Source organism: Palaemon carinicauda, chromosome 21, assembly GCF_036898095.1.
Source record: "Palaemon carinicauda isolate YSFRI2023 chromosome 21, ASM3689809v2, whole genome shotgun sequence".
Taxonomy (NCBI): domain Eukaryota; kingdom Metazoa; phylum Arthropoda; class Malacostraca; order Decapoda; family Palaemonidae; genus Palaemon; species Palaemon carinicauda.
The window spans coordinates 122,618,999-122,637,844 of NC_090745.1; the positions used below are offsets into that span (position 1 = coordinate 122,618,999).

Sequence of the window (18,846 nt, forward strand, 5' to 3'; positions counted from 1 at the left end):
CTTCCGTCTAAGGGAAGGGTCGGCCATTTAAAAGTGAAAGAGAGTCCATACTCTCTTCGTCACCATAATTAATTCAAATTAATTCCAAAAGCTTGCTAAGCTAAAGATAAAGCTTCCTGAATAGCGAAGGCTAAACTCTAGAGCAAATACATCACCAAATCGTGAACAATAACTCCAGAATCAACAGCGTATCCAAGTAGGTCTAGCCGGAGGCACGACAGAGGAAAAATTGAGTTCTTGTTGACAAGAAGTACTTGAGTACCTGCTCACAGATGGCGCTGTTGTGTACACCCCCACCTGTATAGCGATCGCTGGCGTATCCCGACCGTAGATTTCTGTCGGGCAACAGAGTTGACAGCTACATGATCATCGGGTAAGATTAATATTGAAAACATTATTATATCCTCTAATACAATAAGCAAATTGAGATTTGTAATAACCTGACATCTATTTCATATGAAACCTGACTATTTGTTGATTTTTGTAGCTGGAAATCATAGGCATGGGATTCAAGTTAGGCTTTCCTAGGCCGAAGTTTATCAAAATTCAACTTAAACAGCTTCTTGGAACTTACTAAGTTTGTAAGTTTAAGGACCTTCTGTACTATGTACATGACAACAGATTTGGTAACAAGTTCTCACCTCAATATGGCTTCACGATACATAACATAAAGATTAACCAAATCATACTTCACCTGAGGAATATTAAAGTTAATAGTCCACACTCTATGAACTACACTACTATGAAAATTATAGCACTTACCAAGCTTCGTGAAGATGCTTATACACAGTGTTCAATCTTCCTCACACATCTTCAATAGAGTATTTTCTCGTATAGTTGATCTCAACGAGTCTGAAAGACCGCAATATAGCTGTGACAGGCTTCAGACAGACTAAAACAAAATCGCTAAGAGCAGAAGATGCACCGTTTAAGCTGAAGAACATAGGTTTAATTACCAAACTCACACAAGGACTGATGAGATATTCCACCAGTAACACAAGCGAATCCACTATAAGAGGTTTGACTAATCCTTGGAGTAAAAACCTGTGAATAGATATAAATGTTTGAGGTTAATTTCATATTTTCTTTAGATACATAATTGGTTATTCTTTTAACCCTTTTACCCAAAGGCCATTTGGAAATTTCCAACCCTTAACCCCCAGGGGGTTATTTTTTTCCCAGCACATTTTGCAGTATATTTTTTTTAAATTGCTCTAACAGCCTTAATTTTTGTCATAGAGAGGTCAGGTTGGTCTCATTCTCTTGGAAAATGTCTGAAGTTTCTCAAAAAATTATCAAAAATGTGCAAAAAAAAATTTAGATGGCAGTTTTTTGCAAGAACGTACCGGTACGTCCATGGGGGTAAAGGGATGAGTTTTGTGAAACGTACCAGTACGTCCTTTGGGGGTAAAAGGGTTAATGTGAGCAGGTTTAAAGGATACTCATGAATGGCAGAGGCAAGGGACAAATTCCCTAGAGACTGACCATATATACATATGATGAGCACGCAAGCTAGAACCAGGGAAAGCCAGGCAATGGCAGGTAGACCTATAGGCTCCATCAAATGTCCCAACCTTAGTATTTCCACACATGACGTTCTCATTATGAGGTGCAAAAGAACTTCATACCTGATATGAATCTATATTGTTTACAGAGATATTCGCTAGATATGTCATGTGACTAAAACTGTACTTTATGAGTGGAGCTGAGAAGCTGCTGACATAAATCCTTCTTAACCCTTTTACCACCAGGCTATTTGGAAATTTCCAACCCTTAACCCCCAGGCATTTTTTTTTTTTCAAGCACATTTTGCAATATGTATTTTTTAAATTGCTCTAACAGCCTTAATTTTAGTCATAGAGAGGTCAGGTTGATCTCATTCTTTTGGAAAATGCCTGAAGTTTCTCAAAGTTATAAAAAATATGCAAAAAAAGTGTAAATAGCAGTTTTTTGCAAGGATGTACCAGTACGTCCATGGGGGTAAAAGGATGAGTTTTGTGAAACATACCAGTACGTCCATTGGGGGTAAAAGGGTTAAAAACATTTGGTGAATTGTTAATTGTATAAATATTACCATTGCCATTATAAAAGGTAGGAGCGCTTTTCTTTACTTTACATTCAAACTTATTCCCTTTTTTTCCTTATGCATAATAAGCTAAATGCAAGGATAGTTATGAATAGAAATTTATTCATACACAAAGTTCTTAACCCTTTTACCCCCAGGCTATTTGGAACTTTCCAACCCTTAACCCCCAGGCATTTTTTTTTTTCAAGCACATTTTGCAATATATATTTTTCAAATTGCTCTAACAGCCTTAATTTTTGTCATAGAGGTCAGGTTGATCTCATTCTTTTGGAAAATGCCTGAAGTTTCTCATAAAGTTATCAAAAATATGCAAAAAAAGTGTAAATAGCAGTTTTTTGCAAGGAAGTACCAGTACGTCCATGGGGGTAAAAGGATGAGTTTTGTGAAACATACCAGTACGTCCATTGGGGGTAAAAGGGTTAAAAACATTTGGTGAATTGTTAATTGTATAAATATTACCATTGCCATTATAAAAGGTAGGAGCGCTTTTCTTTACTTTACATTCAAACTTATTCCCTTTTTTTCCTTATGCATAATAAGCTAAATGCAAGGATAGTTATGAATATAAATCTATTCATACACAAAGTTCTTAAAACTGTGAAGTAAGCCTTATGGAAACATACCAACATTGAAATACTATAAAAGAATCTGAAGCCTGATAAAATTGTTACTTACCTTATAAAATGGTGAAGCAATAAGGACAAAAAGAAAACGGGGAAACTTAAAAACATGCAAGCCTCAGATATTGCCTTATTCATAGCATAAATCGGCTTCTTCCCGGCAGATTCAATCGAAGACTGACCCAAACTTAGTATCAAAGGTCGCAATCTGTAAAGAATGCATAAAATTAATAAATGAATTTTTTTAAAAAGAAAATGGAACTAGAATTTTCTATATATGCAAAATTAATGGGACACTTGAGAAAAATAAGTGCTCGAAATACTATGAATACAAAAGAAACAGATTATTTCAACTGCTTTCTCTCTCTCAGTTGCATTCAGGACATTGTTTCAACATTTCACGATAAGATTTAATGATTGGATCTTTACAAAATAATGATTACTCACCGATTCTTAAGATAAAATCTAAATCCAATGGCTATGAATGACTTATGGGTGTACAGTACAGTACAATATAGATATCTATTACATTGCAAAGTACATAAATTATGTACAGCTCACATATGTTAATGTTATTAATTTACCAAAGAATTGTTTCCTACAGCGTGCAATAAAAGGTACATTAGGAGGTACCCTCCACCCAACAATTGTAGGCAGCATCTATAATATTGATTATTTTCATCTGGAATACAACCATCTGGAATACAACCATCTGGAAATCTGCCGCTACTATAGGTTTGAAAATGAAATAAGGTATTAATAATCCTGTAAACTATAAGCATTCAGCGCTACACCTCTCAGTCTACTGAGACAATAATCCCCATTTTAAAAGGCTAGTTGCTCACCCTTCTGAGACAATAATCCCCATTTTAAAAGGCTAGTTGCTCACCCTTCTATGTTCTCCATTCCAGCATTAACTTGAGTCAGAACAAACTCATTCTCAGGCAGAATATTCGCACTTTCTTGTATCCCTTGAGAACCTCCTTGATGGCCAGCCAGTTCAGCTTGCTTATTTTGCTTGTTTCTCAAAATGCTTAGCTTTGATGGCTTTCTTATTGGAGGGGAAGTCTCCTCATCATCTGAAACATATAATATCATTAGTAAAAAAAAACACTAATAAAAATACATTTAAGTACCTATAAAGGGTTGTTGTGGCCTGATTGGTAATGTCTCTGACTGGTGTTTGCCAGTCGGGGGTTCGAGTCCCGCTCAGTCTCGTCAATGCCATTAGTGTCTGCAACCTTACCATCCTTGTGAGCTAAGGTTGGGGGGTTTGGGAGAGCCTTTAGGTCTATCCGTTGAGTCATCAGCAGCCATTGCCTGGCCCTCCCTGGCCATAGCTTGGGTGGAGAGGGGGCTTGGGCACTGATCATGTGATATATGGTCAGTCTGTAGGGCATTGTCCTGCTTGATAGGGCAATGTCACTGTCCCTTGCCTCTGCCATTCAGGAGCGGCCTTTAAACCTTTAAAACTTTAAATGCATTCTTATTCTTAAAAGGAAACATCAAGCATCTAACTATTTGAAGCATACTGATTATACATACTGTGCAGTATACTTCAAATACAGTATATTCAATACATTTCTGTCAACCATATAAAAACTACAACTCTAAATATTCTTCTACAATATCTAGAGATAAAATTATGAGAAATACTACTTAAAAGAAATGAGTTTAGCAAGACTTCTTTATACAGATAACCAAAGAAAGAAGCTAAGATCTTAGCATATGATTAAGGGGAGCATCTACCAGGGAAAGTTATGCCTTTCATCTCACTATTTTCAAGAACTAGTTTCCTACCATAGTCTATTTGGATACATGTTGAATGTGAAGGAGTATACATTAATGAGTAATATTTATGTAAATGTTATTTAACCCTTTTACCCCCAAGCTCTTTGGAAATTTCCAATCCTTTTCCCAACACATTTTGCAGTATATTTTTTTAAAATTGCTCTAACAGCCTTAATTTTTGTCATAGAGAGGTCAGGTTGGTCTCATTCTCTTGGAAAATGCCTGAATTTTTTCAAAAAATTATAAAAGATATGAAAAAAAAATTTTTTATAGCATTTTTTTGCAAGGACGTACCGGTACGTCCATGGGGGTAAAGGGATGGGTTTTGTGAAACGTACCAGTACGTCCTTTGGGGGTAAAAGGGTTAATGATACAGTATTTACTAAATGCACATCATTGCTAGATTTGAAAATCTTAGAGCAACATCATGAAAAGATTGCCTTGAATAAATACTGAACTAAAAGGACAAAGAAGGCTGTATTAGAAATATGCTAGCTTACAGAGAGTACAGTACAGTACAGAAGTTCCTCAACTCACAAACCTTCAGAGATACAAACACAAATCTAGCTGAAATTATAATCAGATATTGTACCAAAATTTCATAATGAAATACTGTAATAAAAAAATATTATATAATTTAATGCAGTAAGCAAGACGACATTTGTAATATCGCTCGTTTGCGACAGCGTCGTCATAACTCAAAAATAGCTATTTTTCAGGAGAGCCATTTTAAACATTTAAAACACTCTCATATTACGTTATGTCGTTAGGACATTTAGCGCCTATAGCAATCAATTTTTTAGCTACAATTATGAAACTTTTGCCAAAAAAATCAGCATTTGAAGATGAATATGTCTATATGGATAACTCAAAAATACATTTTTTTGAGTTATGACATTGTTGTCGCAAGCAAGCGAATTATGAGATGGGACTGTTTGTTGACCTTTGCAGCTGAAAATCGTAAGCACGTGAGTTAGGCGAATCTTACTCCGGGCAAAATTCTAAAAAAAAAATAAACTTACTAACAGCTTCTTGGAACTTCGGACACACTATTCTACCTTATTTCTCTTCCTCTTGTTTTGTTAAAGCTTTTATAGTTCATATAGGAAATATTTATTTTAATGTTGCTGTTCTTAAAATATTTTATTTTTCCTTGCTTCCTTTCCTCACTGGGCTATTTTCCCTGTTGGAGCCCCTGGGCTTATAGCATCCTGCTTTTCCAGCTAGGGTTGTAGCTTAGCCAGTAATAAGAATAATAATAAGTCTGTAAATTGAGGATTTTCTGTATATTAGACGGAGAAGAACCGTCGCTAAGCAAGGATTACGTTACGCTATTATGACCAGCTCTAAGAAAGGACTTACATCCTTTCAATGTTAAGTGTTTTAAGGGTGGTGCTATGGCTAATATAAAAACCAACACTATACCACAATTATTTACTATACTTAATCTCTTACCAATATAACCTTTGTTGTCCATCCCTTGAAGTAATTTTCCCGTGTTTTCTTCAGTAAGAGTTTTCTTTCTTCTCTCTCCTCTGGTCAAACTTTCTGTTGGGAGCTCTTCATTGAGCTTTGGCAATTTATGGTTCACCACTGCATACAAGGGATCTTCCGAGTCCGAGTCTCCGCCAGTCTTGTTTCCGTTTATTTCTGAGCTGCCTGCAAGTTGATATCGACAATACAAATTATGAATATCTTTGAACAAGTTGGAAAAAGTTGAGAATTCACATAAATTTTCAAGGGAATGCACTTAATATTCATAAGAACAGTTCTTTTACAAATCAAGTCCTCGTCTTATTCACATAACACAATAAATATTTTGAAATTGATACTCATATGTCAACAGCAATGTACTTTAGCACGAAATACACTAAAGCTAAACAACAAAACAAGACAGAATTTGCACTATACAATATTTCTTAAATTGCTGTTTATTTTCATATGGCTATAGTTCCGGTAGGCCCTGCTGCTTCCTCCGATGCCTTAGATGACCACGGAGGTAGCAGCAGTAGGGGATTCAGCATTATGAAGCTTCATCTGTGGTGGATAATGTGGGAGGGTGGGCTGTGGCACCCTAGCAGTACCAGCTGAACTCGGTTGAGTCCCTTGTTAGGCTGGGAGGAACGTAGAGAGTAGAGGTCCCCTTTTTTGTTTTGTTTCATTTGTTGATGTCGGCTACCCCCCAAAATTGGGGGAAGTGTCTTGGTATATGTATGTATGTATAGATACTATATGCAATATTTTATAGGCCAGAAAATATAAATTATAAAACCTATAATGTAGTCTATCTTCAAGGGTATCCTAGTAAAAGACTAGAGAATGGCTGATAGCAAATTTGGACACACCAATGACCAAGCATGGAAAGAATGTTTGAGCTTATAAATGTCCGTACTTCTATTCCATAATGTATGTATACATTATATTATAAAGTTGAAATTTTAATGATAAACGTATTGCAAAAGCCATCTATGATACGGAAGGATTTTAATATTATATTACCTCTAGACGTATTACTTCTAGATGATGCAGGTCCTTCAGCAAAACTGACACGTCTCTGTTTTGCGTCTTTGGGATCGTAAATATTCCCTTTTCTGGACTTGCCAGGTTTAGATGGTACATCTTCCTTGTTGTCTGCAGGGGCTTCAGACCTAAAAAAACAAATCTCAATTGAAAACAAAAATATTTTAAGTAAGAATTATTAATTCATTGTTATTCCACTCCTTTTTTAATTGTTTTTATTTACATAAAAACACGATACCCAATTAGACAATTATATGCTTGTAAATGTACATACCCATAAACTTTATCTTTTGCATAAACCTCACAATGTTAGAGACTGATATCAAGAGTAGGGACAGAAAATTTAATAGACCTCAAGTTTTTTTTTCCAACAGTTAAAAGATGAAAGTCAGATCCTGAAGAACAGTCAGGAAAATAATATCCAATTAAACCAAAAAAGTATGAAATAGAAAAATTTCTTCAAGAAATACAGGTTTCCAAGAATTTTGAGATAATTTCTCAGTACACTATTTGAAAAAAAAAGACTTTCTCAAATTTGAATTTGGTATCAGGAAATGACACCTACTTTGGAAATGTATAAAAAAAATTGACAATGATAAGATATTGGATAGGGAGATACACTATTTAAGAAAGAAAAAAAAAAGAAAAAAAAAAAAAAGACTACCCATTTCTTAAATTTGAATTTGCAATCAGGAAATGACACCTACATTGTAAGGTAGAAAAAAATTGCCAATGATAAGATCTTCGATAGAGGGATATACTATATAAGAAAAAAAAAAACATTTCTCAAATTTGAATTTGGAATTAAGAAATGACACCTTTGTAAGTATAAAATAAACTTGCCAATCTGGATGAGGGAGACCAGATATCCTTGAACCAATAACATCATCCAGTACTTAGAGATTTATTTGAGTTTAACTCTGCCTCCAATAATTTGCAACATACACTAATCTTAATGGGCCAACAATACTAACCTGAGGAATACTGGAGACTGCATTCCTGTTATCACTAGGATTTCTATTAATAAATACTTTCTGGTTAAAAATTAACAACTACGGTAGCTCATGTAGAAGGACACGGCAAAATCAAACCATTGTTCTCTAATCTTTGGTAGTGCCATAGCCTGTGTACAATGGTCTTCTACTGTCTTAGGGTAGGGTTCTCTTGCTTGAGGGTACACTCAGGCACACTTTTCTGTCTTAATTCTCTTCCTCTTTGTTATTTTAAGTTTATATAGTTTATATATGAAAGATCTGTTTTAATTGTTATTACTGTTCTTAAAACATTTTATATTTTAATTGTAGTGTAATGAAACTTGCAGGGATTAACTGTTATGTAAAAAGCTGTAAATGATTAAATTTTGGAAGGTCAAGGTCACAGTCAACCAAAATGTCCAATTCACGTAATCAGACATAAGGTTGGACATCGCTGTCACAGAGACTTCAAACTTGATTCATATTTGAGTGTATGAAAATTCACGCCAAATAATACATGTTAAGGTCAAAGCTCAAGGTCTAGGTCGAGCAAAAGGTCGAGAAATAAGCTACCATGGCGGAGGTCTGTGCTCTACTGAGAGCCCCTCTAGTTAATCCTGTACTGCACTTCATATCTTCTTTAAAATTGGCTCGACATTCAAAACATTGTCAACCATAATGCAATTTACTCCTCCAATGCACGCAAGAACAATATACAGTACTTACTTGAAATCGAAAGGTGGCTTTTCACCACCCTTGCCACTTGCGGGATCAACTAAAGTCAATGATTTCAATTTACGAGGTACAGCAGCTGCATGACCTGCCGATGCATACAGACAGACGCTATAACAGAGCACATACTACTGAGGGTTACTGTCCCGTTAATTAGGAAATCCTAAATTAAAAACATACTCTACTAAGGGACATATTGATGCTGTATAGAAAGGGGATTCTAGCTTTTAAACGTTTATACTGTAAACAAAAGGATTATTAGCAACATGAAGCAATATTTTTGTTGGAGGCATGCAAACTATAGTCCATTTCTTTTAGCGATGCATATTTGCACCGACTCGCAGCGGTGCCCTTTTAGCTCGGAAAATTTTCCGGATCGCTGATTGGTTGGACGAGATAATTCCAACCAATCAGCGATCAGGAAACTTTTTCGAGCTAAAAGGGCACCGCTGCGAGTCGGTGTAAATATGCATCGCTAAAAGAAATGGACTATAGGTAAACATTATTAAGGAGATATTAAAAAGCAAAGCAAAACTTAGTACTGAAACCCAATAGAATATATTTGTACATTAATAATAAGTAGTTTTAAATAAGCAGACAATACAAATTCACTAAGACATGTTAGTAATGTATTTCTACTGAATATCTAACTACTGAACATAAACCTTACTGTATTCAAACAGTTTTTAAGTTTATACTATTAAAGACTATGAAATGGAGATTAAACATTTGTCATGATAAATATGATAAAAATTATATAATTGTCCTCAAATTGGCTTATTATTATGGTTAAGTTTAGTTTAGCTTGTATCTCATGCCAAACTTTACAAGAGCACTTAAAAAAAATATTAAAGCATTTCTTTTCCATATATGAAATTCTGTCCGAGTAAAAATTAAGTTAATAATCATAAAAAAAAAATTGATTGAAAACCTACCTTCATCATTTGTACTGCATACAATTCTAGTCCACATATAGTTTTATCATCAACCTTCTACCAAAATTAAATCTATTACACTATAAACTAATGTCAACATTGTATTTTCCACAACTTTTATAATAAGCAGAACTAAAAATCAGTTTACACTATCTCATGATAGTACTGTAAAGTACTTGAAATAATGTTTATGGAGCAATGTCTAAAGGTTTTTAAAGGTTGCTTATTAACGGCAGAGTAAAGGGACAGTGTCGGTGCCCTAACAGGACAATGCCATGGAGATTGACCATATACCCATATAATCAGTGCCCAAGGCCCTTCTCTTCCCAAACTAGGACCAGGGATTGCCAGGCAATGTCTGCTGAGGATTCTGCAGGTAGGCCTATAGACTCCCTCAAACAGCTCATCCTTAGCTCACAAGGATGGTGAGGTTGCAGACATTACAAGAAACTATGGAGTTTGAGGGAGACTGGATCTCCCACCCAGCAGAACACCAGGCAGGAATGTTTCAATACACTACTTTAATCAATAGTTGAACCTTTACAGCTATACTAGGAACTAAAGTTCATAAAAGAACTTTACTAATAAGTCTTTACTAATAAGTTTCTAGTTCTGAGGGAAACTGTAATTTACCGGTAAATGTTATCAACAACATAGGCTTAAGTGGCCACCTGTAGGCTGATCTTTTATTTCGTTGAATCTAAACAGAGGAAAAGTTACAACTAGTTAACTTTCATGAGTTTCCAATGAAAATTACTTTGACTTATTGCAAACAATAATACCTTATATTGTAACTAAAATAGCTTACTGTCCAGTAAGTGATAAGGATTGGAATCCCACTATAACTAAAAAAAATTTGAATGGTCAAATACCATACAGTTATAAAATGAAAGAATATCTTTGTTTTTCCCCAGATTTTTTAAACCTTCCTTGCAGCTTCTATGGTTTTCTCCTTCCTGAACATGACATACCTTAAATGGTATATGACTTTAAACATAATTCTGTTTGTATATGTTAAAACTAAATGGAAGTTCTAATAGGGGGGAGAAAACAAGTATTTTTCCTTGCCGAGTTTAATAAGAAGAAGTTATTCAAAACAACTCGTCTACCTCATTTGACTAATCAAAACTCTAAATCCGGAGTGTCAAACTCATGGCCCGCGGGCCAAACGTAGCCCGTGAAATGGTCTTGAGTGGCCAGCAAGGTGACAAGATTTTTCAATTTTAATTACTATTATTGTTATAACTGAGGAAAATGTAACTAAACTTAATATGAACCCTTATACTGTATTTTTCGTAAACCATGTTGACCTGCAAAAAAAGTTGCAATCTTCAGTCTTGCCAAGAAGTACTGTAATTACCAAATCTTTGGTGGCCCTGATGGCCATAACCAAATGAATAGTTGGCCCTCTTAAAAGATTTGTTTGACTTTGCTGCTCTAAATAATGTACCAGACTTCAAATTAAATGCAAAAACACATTAACAGTATGAACTGAAAGTTGTTCTGTTACCACTGCACTAAATTTTACCGGTATCTATTGCGAGGAGTTGGTGCATAAACACAATCAACACAAAACTTAAGGCGAACTGATACTACTAATGAAAAAAGTAAAACGCAGTTCTGTAGTTCAACAAGTCGTCTCCAAATACCAATAGCAATAACTGAAGCTTAGTGATAAGATAAGACAGCAATACTATTTCATGTCATCTGTCGAAATCAACGCCAATACTGTAAATATATTTCCACCTTGAAATAAATGGCAAGCTTACTCTTAAAAGTTTATTGCCTACAATAAAAATGTTGGTATTATTAGAAAGCAAGTTTGTAACTTATAGAAACAAACTTACCTTCCGAAGAACCTCGTGAAGTTTTGCCCTGATCAGCTGTTTGTGGCGAACGTTCCGTTTCTGACATACTGTCCCAGTCAGATTCGGATTCAGGCGCCTTCACTACTCGACCTCTCATCTTCAACCTGCCAATTTAAAAAGACACATATGATACACTGAGAGATTCCTTCCTCATATATATTAAATTTTTTCATGAAGGTTAACCCTTTTACCCCCGGGCTATTTGGAAATTTCCAACCCTTAACCCCCAAGGGGTTATTTTATTCCCAGCACATTTTGCAGTACATTTTTTTTTAAATTGCTCCAACAGCCTTAATTTTTGTCATAGAGAGGTCAGGTTGGTCTCATTCTCTTGGAAAATGCCTGAATTTCCTCAAAAAAATTATCAAAGATATGAAAAAAAAAATGTTTATAGCATTTTTTTGCAAGGACGTACCGGTACGTCCATGGGGGTAAAGGGATGGCTTTTGTGAAACGTACCAGTACGTCCTTTTGGGGATAAAAGGGTTAAGAAATGCTAGAGAACTCTAATGATATATTTCAATTGAAACAAAGTATAGTATGGTAAACTTCAAACATTTCTAATCTTGGTAATAAGTAAAGGCTGGAAAGCTCTAACTGACTAAGTATGATTATTACAAAGCCTTTCACTCCCAGTATAATTTCATTTTCTCTGGGTGCCAAATGTACCAACCGTGTGTCACACGATCGTACATAGTTCATTTTGTGTATATATTATGCTTGTATCTTCGCTTTTCCCTCGCACTAAAATGAACCAGATTAAACATGTCTGCTCTTTTCCTCTGTAACAGTGTCTGTTTTTTAAACATGAAACTTCTTGTTGCTTTGAGCTTTTGTATATAAAGGAGAGTGTTCAATAATGAATTTACTCAGTTGCTTTCAAATTGCCTTTGAGTCACAACCTTCTCTCGGCCCGTCACACAAAAAAGGTTATTCAACCAGTGGAATACTGATGGCCCAATTCCCTGGATTAAAACTGCGTAAAAGTTGTGCATGCTAAGTGAGAGAAAAACCATAGGCCTATTTTAACAGATATACATACTAACCAAACCTTCTCTGACCTAACCTAACCAAGGATAGGGGATCCAAACCCAAATAAGGGATTCGTTCCGTTGAACTCCCAACCTAACCTGGATTATAACACCAAAATATTTTCAAGACTTCTTGGTTATTTAAGTAACGATTCTATACAAACCAAACAACTATTCTAAAGTTTTTCATTTATTTTAGGGGAGCCCTTGTATATCAGCGGCCAGTTCCTCACACGTTCATTAGAAATGGACATCCACTAACCTAAATTTTCACCCCTTAGCCTAACCTACAAGTTGTGTCCTTACCTGCTTACCTAACGGGGGGGGGGGGGGGGGGGGGGGGGGGTTAATAACCCCCTGCGGCCTCCCCTTTACTACCATATTTTAAGTTAGACATAAGAATACATACAGGTGGCCGCTATCATACATACAACCCGTTTTAGGTTTTCTGGATCTGTCAAACCCAACCCCCGAAAAGGGTTTGTACATCGGTAAATATACGTAGACCCAGGTATAGAAAAAGCGACGTTTAATCCCGTTTTATGAACTCAAAGAAATATATCTTAACATAACGAAGTCCCGTTACCTTATCTACATCAGCGTATTATGTCCGATTGATTGATTGATTATGAGTTATCCGGCACCCCGACATCGTGATATGTCCGGGGAACTAATGTCCATACTCAGATACCTCTACTAGAAATGATTAGCGAGTGCGTCCACCAATCTACAAAGTTTTTTCCTAAGGTACAATAAGATTCAAACCAAATTAACTGAATATTTCTACAACAAAAGTAAAAAGAAATTCATAAAAGACAGTAATACAAAAAAGAAGTTAAATAAATAACGGATTTTTGACGAAGCAAAAATCTATTTTTGGGTGACATAGCCACGTCGTCCTGATGAAAGGTCCTTCCGGCAGCTTCCTACTGTATAATATTTCTGCGAGTGATATTAAAAGAGAATTACCGTCAGGTTTCAGTAAAATATGTGGTTCATATTCATACCGATTACTCTAGTAACTGTAACTTAATAGAACTGTCCTATAATAATAATAATAATATTAATAATAATAACAATAATCCTATAGCTTATAGCATTCTGCTTTCCCAAATAGGATTATAATTTAGCAAATAATAATAATAATAACAATAACAATAATAATAATGACAATAATAATAATAATAATAATAATAATAATAATAATAATAATAATGCAAGCCCTATAGGCATACCCTACTCTACATTCCTTAAGGCCCATCAATAAAAGCTAGTGAATTACCAACAAAAAACAAAAAAGAGCATAAATATACATCTTACCAATAGGCTGGTTCAACTTAATGACGTTTTAAAGTAGCTAAACAAGCAATAAATACTTTTTATCGACAGTTTCTCGGCTTCCATGAAAAGTAATGATGGTTTTGACAGTTACTTGACGCGGCTCGATGACAAATGCAGTCTGAATTGAGGGTCGTTGAAGAGGCGTTCTTGCATTAGAGCATTTTTCTCAAAATTAGTATTGTGTCTACTTTATAAGTGACTTCCAGCAAGTGACAGTTACATCAAATATCCTCTTTAAACTGTTTATATATTCCTGTCTTTCTCTGTTTGTTTGAAATATAATCAATTAATGTTTAAACGCTTATAAAGTTAATTAATTTAGTAATCATCTTTCAGAATTCAAAGAAGATTATGCCTACATTAATCCTGCTGTGGCGACTAGTATTTTTCAAGGTTTACATATAATATTAATGATTTGGAGTCTTTATAATATTTCAATTATAAAAAAGGAAAAAATGTATCTGAATTTAGGATATTTTATCGAATAAATTAAATTCCACATATTGATATTTTGAGAAACAATACCCAATAAAGCAAAGTAAACGTCATGTTCATGTGAACGTCAGATAATATTGTCTCCGATTGACACAACAACAACATTCCAAAGGATGTAAACAATACTTTTACCTCAAAAACACTCAGGGAAATGATGCAGATGTATTCTGTATTAGATTTTATAAAGTTTTATAGTATTTACATTAATTAATACTTCATTATCAACTTCAATAGATCGTTATTTATGATTAATGAGTAGTAAAAGGGATTTGAAACTTGTCAGTTTTGTGCAATAAGTGATGGACCAGATTTAGGAGGAAACCATACCACGTGGGTGATATAGCATAAACATGACCAGAAACTGTTCTCTTTTCATCAAACCTTTTACACAGAGATTTCATTAACATTGAAAATGTAAAAAGAGAGAAATTTTGCCTATAGTGTACTGTACCTAGTATATTGAAAACCAACGTGATCTTCAACCTAGTAAGTAAGAAATTATGTTTCTGTTGTAAGTCCTTTCATAGTTTATATATAAAATGTTTTAATGTTAAGTTTTTAAAATATTTTAATTGGGTGTATGTATGATAGCGGCCACCTGCATGTATGATTACGTCTAACTTAAAATACGGCAGTGTAAAGGGGTTGTTAGCTCCCCCACCCTTAGGTAAGTAGGTTAGGTTAGGGGGGAGAGTTGAGGTTAGTTGATGTCCATTTTTAATCCACAAGAGAGGAACTGGTCGCTGACAGACAAAGGCTCCTTTTAATTTTCGTTACTTCTTATATCGTTTATTTATTTCCTTATTTCCTTTAATCCCTGGGCTATTTTACCCTGTTGGAGCCTTTAGCCTTATAGCATCCTGCTTTTCCAACTAGGATTGTAGGTTAGCTAGTAATAATAATAATAATTGGTAAAACAAACTTGCAAGAAGGAAGATACAGTATACTGTAACTATAGTTATGTAGTGCAAAAATGTAGAGCCTGTATGAGGTGTAAAAAAAAGGTGGGATATGCCAAGCCCATGACAGTATGATTTTTTTCTGGATAAATTTACCTGTTTATTCTTCAAAGATATTTTGGGGTGTATGTATAATGATAGCCATACCCCATTACTTCCTTATTTTCAATCGCTAAGAATATGGCAGTGTAAAAGGGTCGCAGGGGGACGTTAGCCCCCTCCCGCCCCCAGTAGGTAAGTAGCTAAAGACACTGCATGGTGGTTAGGTTAGGCGGTGTTCTATACTCGTGTTCCTGTCCGTCGTTATGCAAAGGCTCCGTTATTTGTTTAGGCGAAATCTGTTTAAGTTAGGAGTCAAAGAAGTGATTCCCCCCTCCCTAAAAAAAGTATAATAAGGACATTGTGATCTAGATTAGGTCTGGGCAAATAAAAGGGTGTAATATTTACCTAAGGTAGTGCATAGTTAAAGATTTACTTTTATCATTCATATGTACCGGTGTACAAGAAATTTTGGAAATTTTTTATTTCCCCACCACAAATTTCCGATATAACCCCAATACTATTTTTTAGGTTAGGTTAGGTTTGAATTTTATCCACCTACAAATTAAATCATTATAACCTGACCTAAAAATAGTATTGGATTTATATTGGAAATTAGTGGTGGGGCAATAACAGGAAAGTACTGAAGTTTTTGGTGTCTTATAAGTATAATTTCTTCTTTACTATTATGTGTAGGTTTTTTATGTATATTGAAATTCTGGTAAAAACCAATTGAAAAACCAGTGGGTAAAATTGCGGAATAGCTGTGCATCCAGTACAAGGAAAACTGGGTCCACTCATAAACAAGACAAAGAATCCTTTTATGATTTAATGCTTTTTGGATTAAGTTATTTGTAGAGGTTTAGGAAGGCAAAGCCTACCCCTCCCTTACATCATGTTATAACCTGGCCTTTAGGTGGGGGAGGGTTAGTTAGCTTGTGTTTTAGATGAAATATGCCTGTGGATTCTGCCGCTTTATAAACCAATGACTTGTAGCAGCATTAATTTATTAATTTTGTTTGTTTTTATGTCAAGAGAAATGTTTATGAAAATATACAGTAAGAATTCACTAACTTTGACTAAAAGATTTACATCTCTGAGTATTAATTTGCTATTTTCATTTTCAAGTATAAAAAAGATTATATATGTCTTTAATATTTACACTTGCCCTTTGTCTGTCTTTTTTTTTACTAATTAATCTATAATTGTGAAAGTAAAAGGAATTTTGCTGAATATTTCATATATGCATGCTCCATTGCCATATGAAGCTCCTTGAATTTTTTTCAGGATTTTGCTTGCTATTCCCATCATTATTCTTTCCATAGCTCTTGGAGTTGTAACTAGCATATGTTCTAAGGCTTTAGTAAGGTTCCAAGTTTTTTATGCTAAAGTTAAAACTGGTAGGACCATCTGATTAAATAATACTCTCTTTAGAGAAAGTGGGATTTTACTTTTCATAATCTCGTTTTGTATACCAAAAGTTCTCTATCCTATGCTTATCCTTCTCTTAAGTTTGGTCTCAGGTCCTGGGGAAACACTTACTGTCTGTCCTTAAGGATGAATATTCTTTAACAATCTCTAGAGGTTCGTCCATAACTTTTATTTGTTGTCTCTGCATTTTCATTGAATATTATCTTAGTTTTACTCATATTCATTTTCAGTCTACATTTCTGCTTTTTCTATTCAAGTCTTCTATCATCTTTTTTTCTTCTTTTTGCAATTCTGTCCATGATTAGTGAATTATGGGAAGTATTGTTTGGTATATATATATATATATATATATATATATATATATATATATATATATATATATATATATACATATATATATATATATATATATACATATATATATATATATATGTATATATATATATATATATATATATATATATATATATATATATATATATATATTTGTATATTTAATCCTATTTTCCTGGCAATTTCTGAACAGAGTGATCTAACACAAATTGATTCAACTGCATGTGGACACAAGACTATAATATATGTTCCTGTGAGTTTCAAGTAAAAATGTATAAATATGTATGCTGGAAGTAAATAATCTTTTCCCTAGTTTGCAGTTTGGCTTTTGCAAGGGTCTTGGAGCATGTGATGCCCTTCTTACAATTTTCAATACTTTACAAAAATCCCTTGATTGTGATCAGGAAGATTTTAGTGTTGCCTTTGAGTGTGTTAATGAGGAGACCTTTATCGCTTTCAAACTCAAAGAGTTGGAAGTAGGTGTGTCTTTTCTTAAGATAATTATAGAATATTTAAGCAATAGATTGCAGAGTATTTGTTGATAGGCACCAAAATAAATAATAGAAATGTCATATCTAGTGTTAGCCCATTACTCTTCAAACTACAGTATATTATTATTATATGTGATTTGGAGAAAAAAGTTTGTTGCATATGCTGATGATGCTACTCTGCATTAATTCTGTCTCCTGAATGTAGACCTGGGATTGCTAAATCCCTTAATAGAGATCTAGCTAAAATTAGTGCATGGTGCAGATTATTGGGCATGAAGTTGAACCTTGAGAAAACAAGGACAGAGATTCCTCAACATCTAGATATTTGTTTTGATAATGTTCTGTTCTGCGTAATTTGTAAAGGTTTCTTTAACTATATTCATCTTTAAAATTTAGTTGTGATTCTTGATTGCAAATATTCATTTGAGAAACATATTTGGTCCGTTTCTTCAACTGTACGAAAAATTATTTATTGAGTAAAGCTTTCAAGATTTTCAGTGATCAATATATCATGAAGAACTGTTTTTTTTTTTTTATTCTACCTTGTTTCGATTATTGTTCTCTTGTCTGGCCCTCAGTTGCTGACTCTCATCTTAGTTTGTCAGATAAAAAATTGTGGTCTATTAAATTTCTTATTTCTTATCACCATGGTTCAGTTCTCTATGCATGTTACTTAAGATTTTTCATAAGTCTGACAATCCTTCATTATCATATGTTACCAGACTGTACCATCATGTACTAGGTATGCAAGACAATTCTAACAGTTTTGCCATCTCCATCATAAGGCTCAACATTATACAGTATTCTAGAAGTTTTAGTCCAGCTGTGACCAAGTTGTGGAAGGATCTTCCTAATCTAGTGGCTGAATCGGTGGAATTTCTTCTAAGAGAAGGATACTCCAAAATCAAACCATTGTTTTCTAGTATTTGGTAGGGCAATAGCCTCTGTACCATGGTATTCCACCGTCTTGGGTTAGAGATCTCTTGCTTAAGAGTACACTCAGGGACACTATTCTATCTTGTTTCTCTTCCTCTTGTTATATTGAAGGTTTTATACTCTTGTTATTTTCACGTTTTTATAGTTTATATATGAAAGATTTATTTTAGTGTTATTATTGCTCTTTAAGGTCTCTTGTAATTTTTTCTTATTTCTTTTCCTCACTGGATAATTTCCCTGTTTGAGTCCTTGGGCTTATAGCAT

The 18,846-nt window shown here is 34.3% G+C and overlaps 2 protein-coding genes across 2 annotated transcripts in view; one reads left to right on the forward strand and one right to left on the reverse strand.

The window, feature by feature from the left end:
* Window positions 1-379: 379 nt before the first annotated feature.
* Window positions 380-14,009, reverse strand: LOC137614773 (uncharacterized). Its single transcript, XM_068344439.1, has 8 exons — window positions 13,878-14,009; window positions 11,506-11,630; window positions 8,718-8,811; window positions 6,997-7,145; window positions 5,953-6,156; window positions 3,596-3,785; window positions 2,762-2,914; window positions 380-1,044 (listed from the first exon to the last, which is right to left on the reverse strand). The coding sequence occupies exons 2-8, from the start codon at window positions 11,621-11,623 to the stop codon at window positions 804-806; spliced, it is 1,149 nt and encodes a 382-aa protein (XP_068200540.1). The 5' UTR covers window positions 11,624-11,630; window positions 13,878-14,009; the 3' UTR covers window positions 380-803.
* A 577-nt stretch (window positions 14,010-14,586) lies between these two features.
* The window catches only part of LOC137615469 (uncharacterized), a 17,376-nt gene continuing 13,116 nt past the window's right edge, over window positions 14,587-18,846 (forward strand). The window contains exon 1 of the mRNA XM_068345366.1: window positions 14,587-14,879. The gene's annotated coding sequence lies outside the window, so the exon portion shown is untranslated. The remainder of the gene's footprint in view (window positions 14,880-18,846) is intronic.

Coding starts and splice junctions, on each gene's coding strand:
- LOC137614773 (XM_068344439.1), bottom strand. CDS start 11,623: ATGAGAGGTCGAGTAGTGAAGGCGCCTGAATCCGAATCTGACTGGGAC. Junction 7,146..8,717: donor AAGCCACCTTTCGATTTCAA/GTAAGTACTGTA, acceptor TTGTTTTTTTAG/GTCTGAAGCCCCTGCAGACA. Junction 3,786..5,952: donor GGACAACAAAGGTTATATTG/GTAAGAGATTAA, acceptor TATATGTTTCAG/ATGATGAGGAGACTTCCCCT.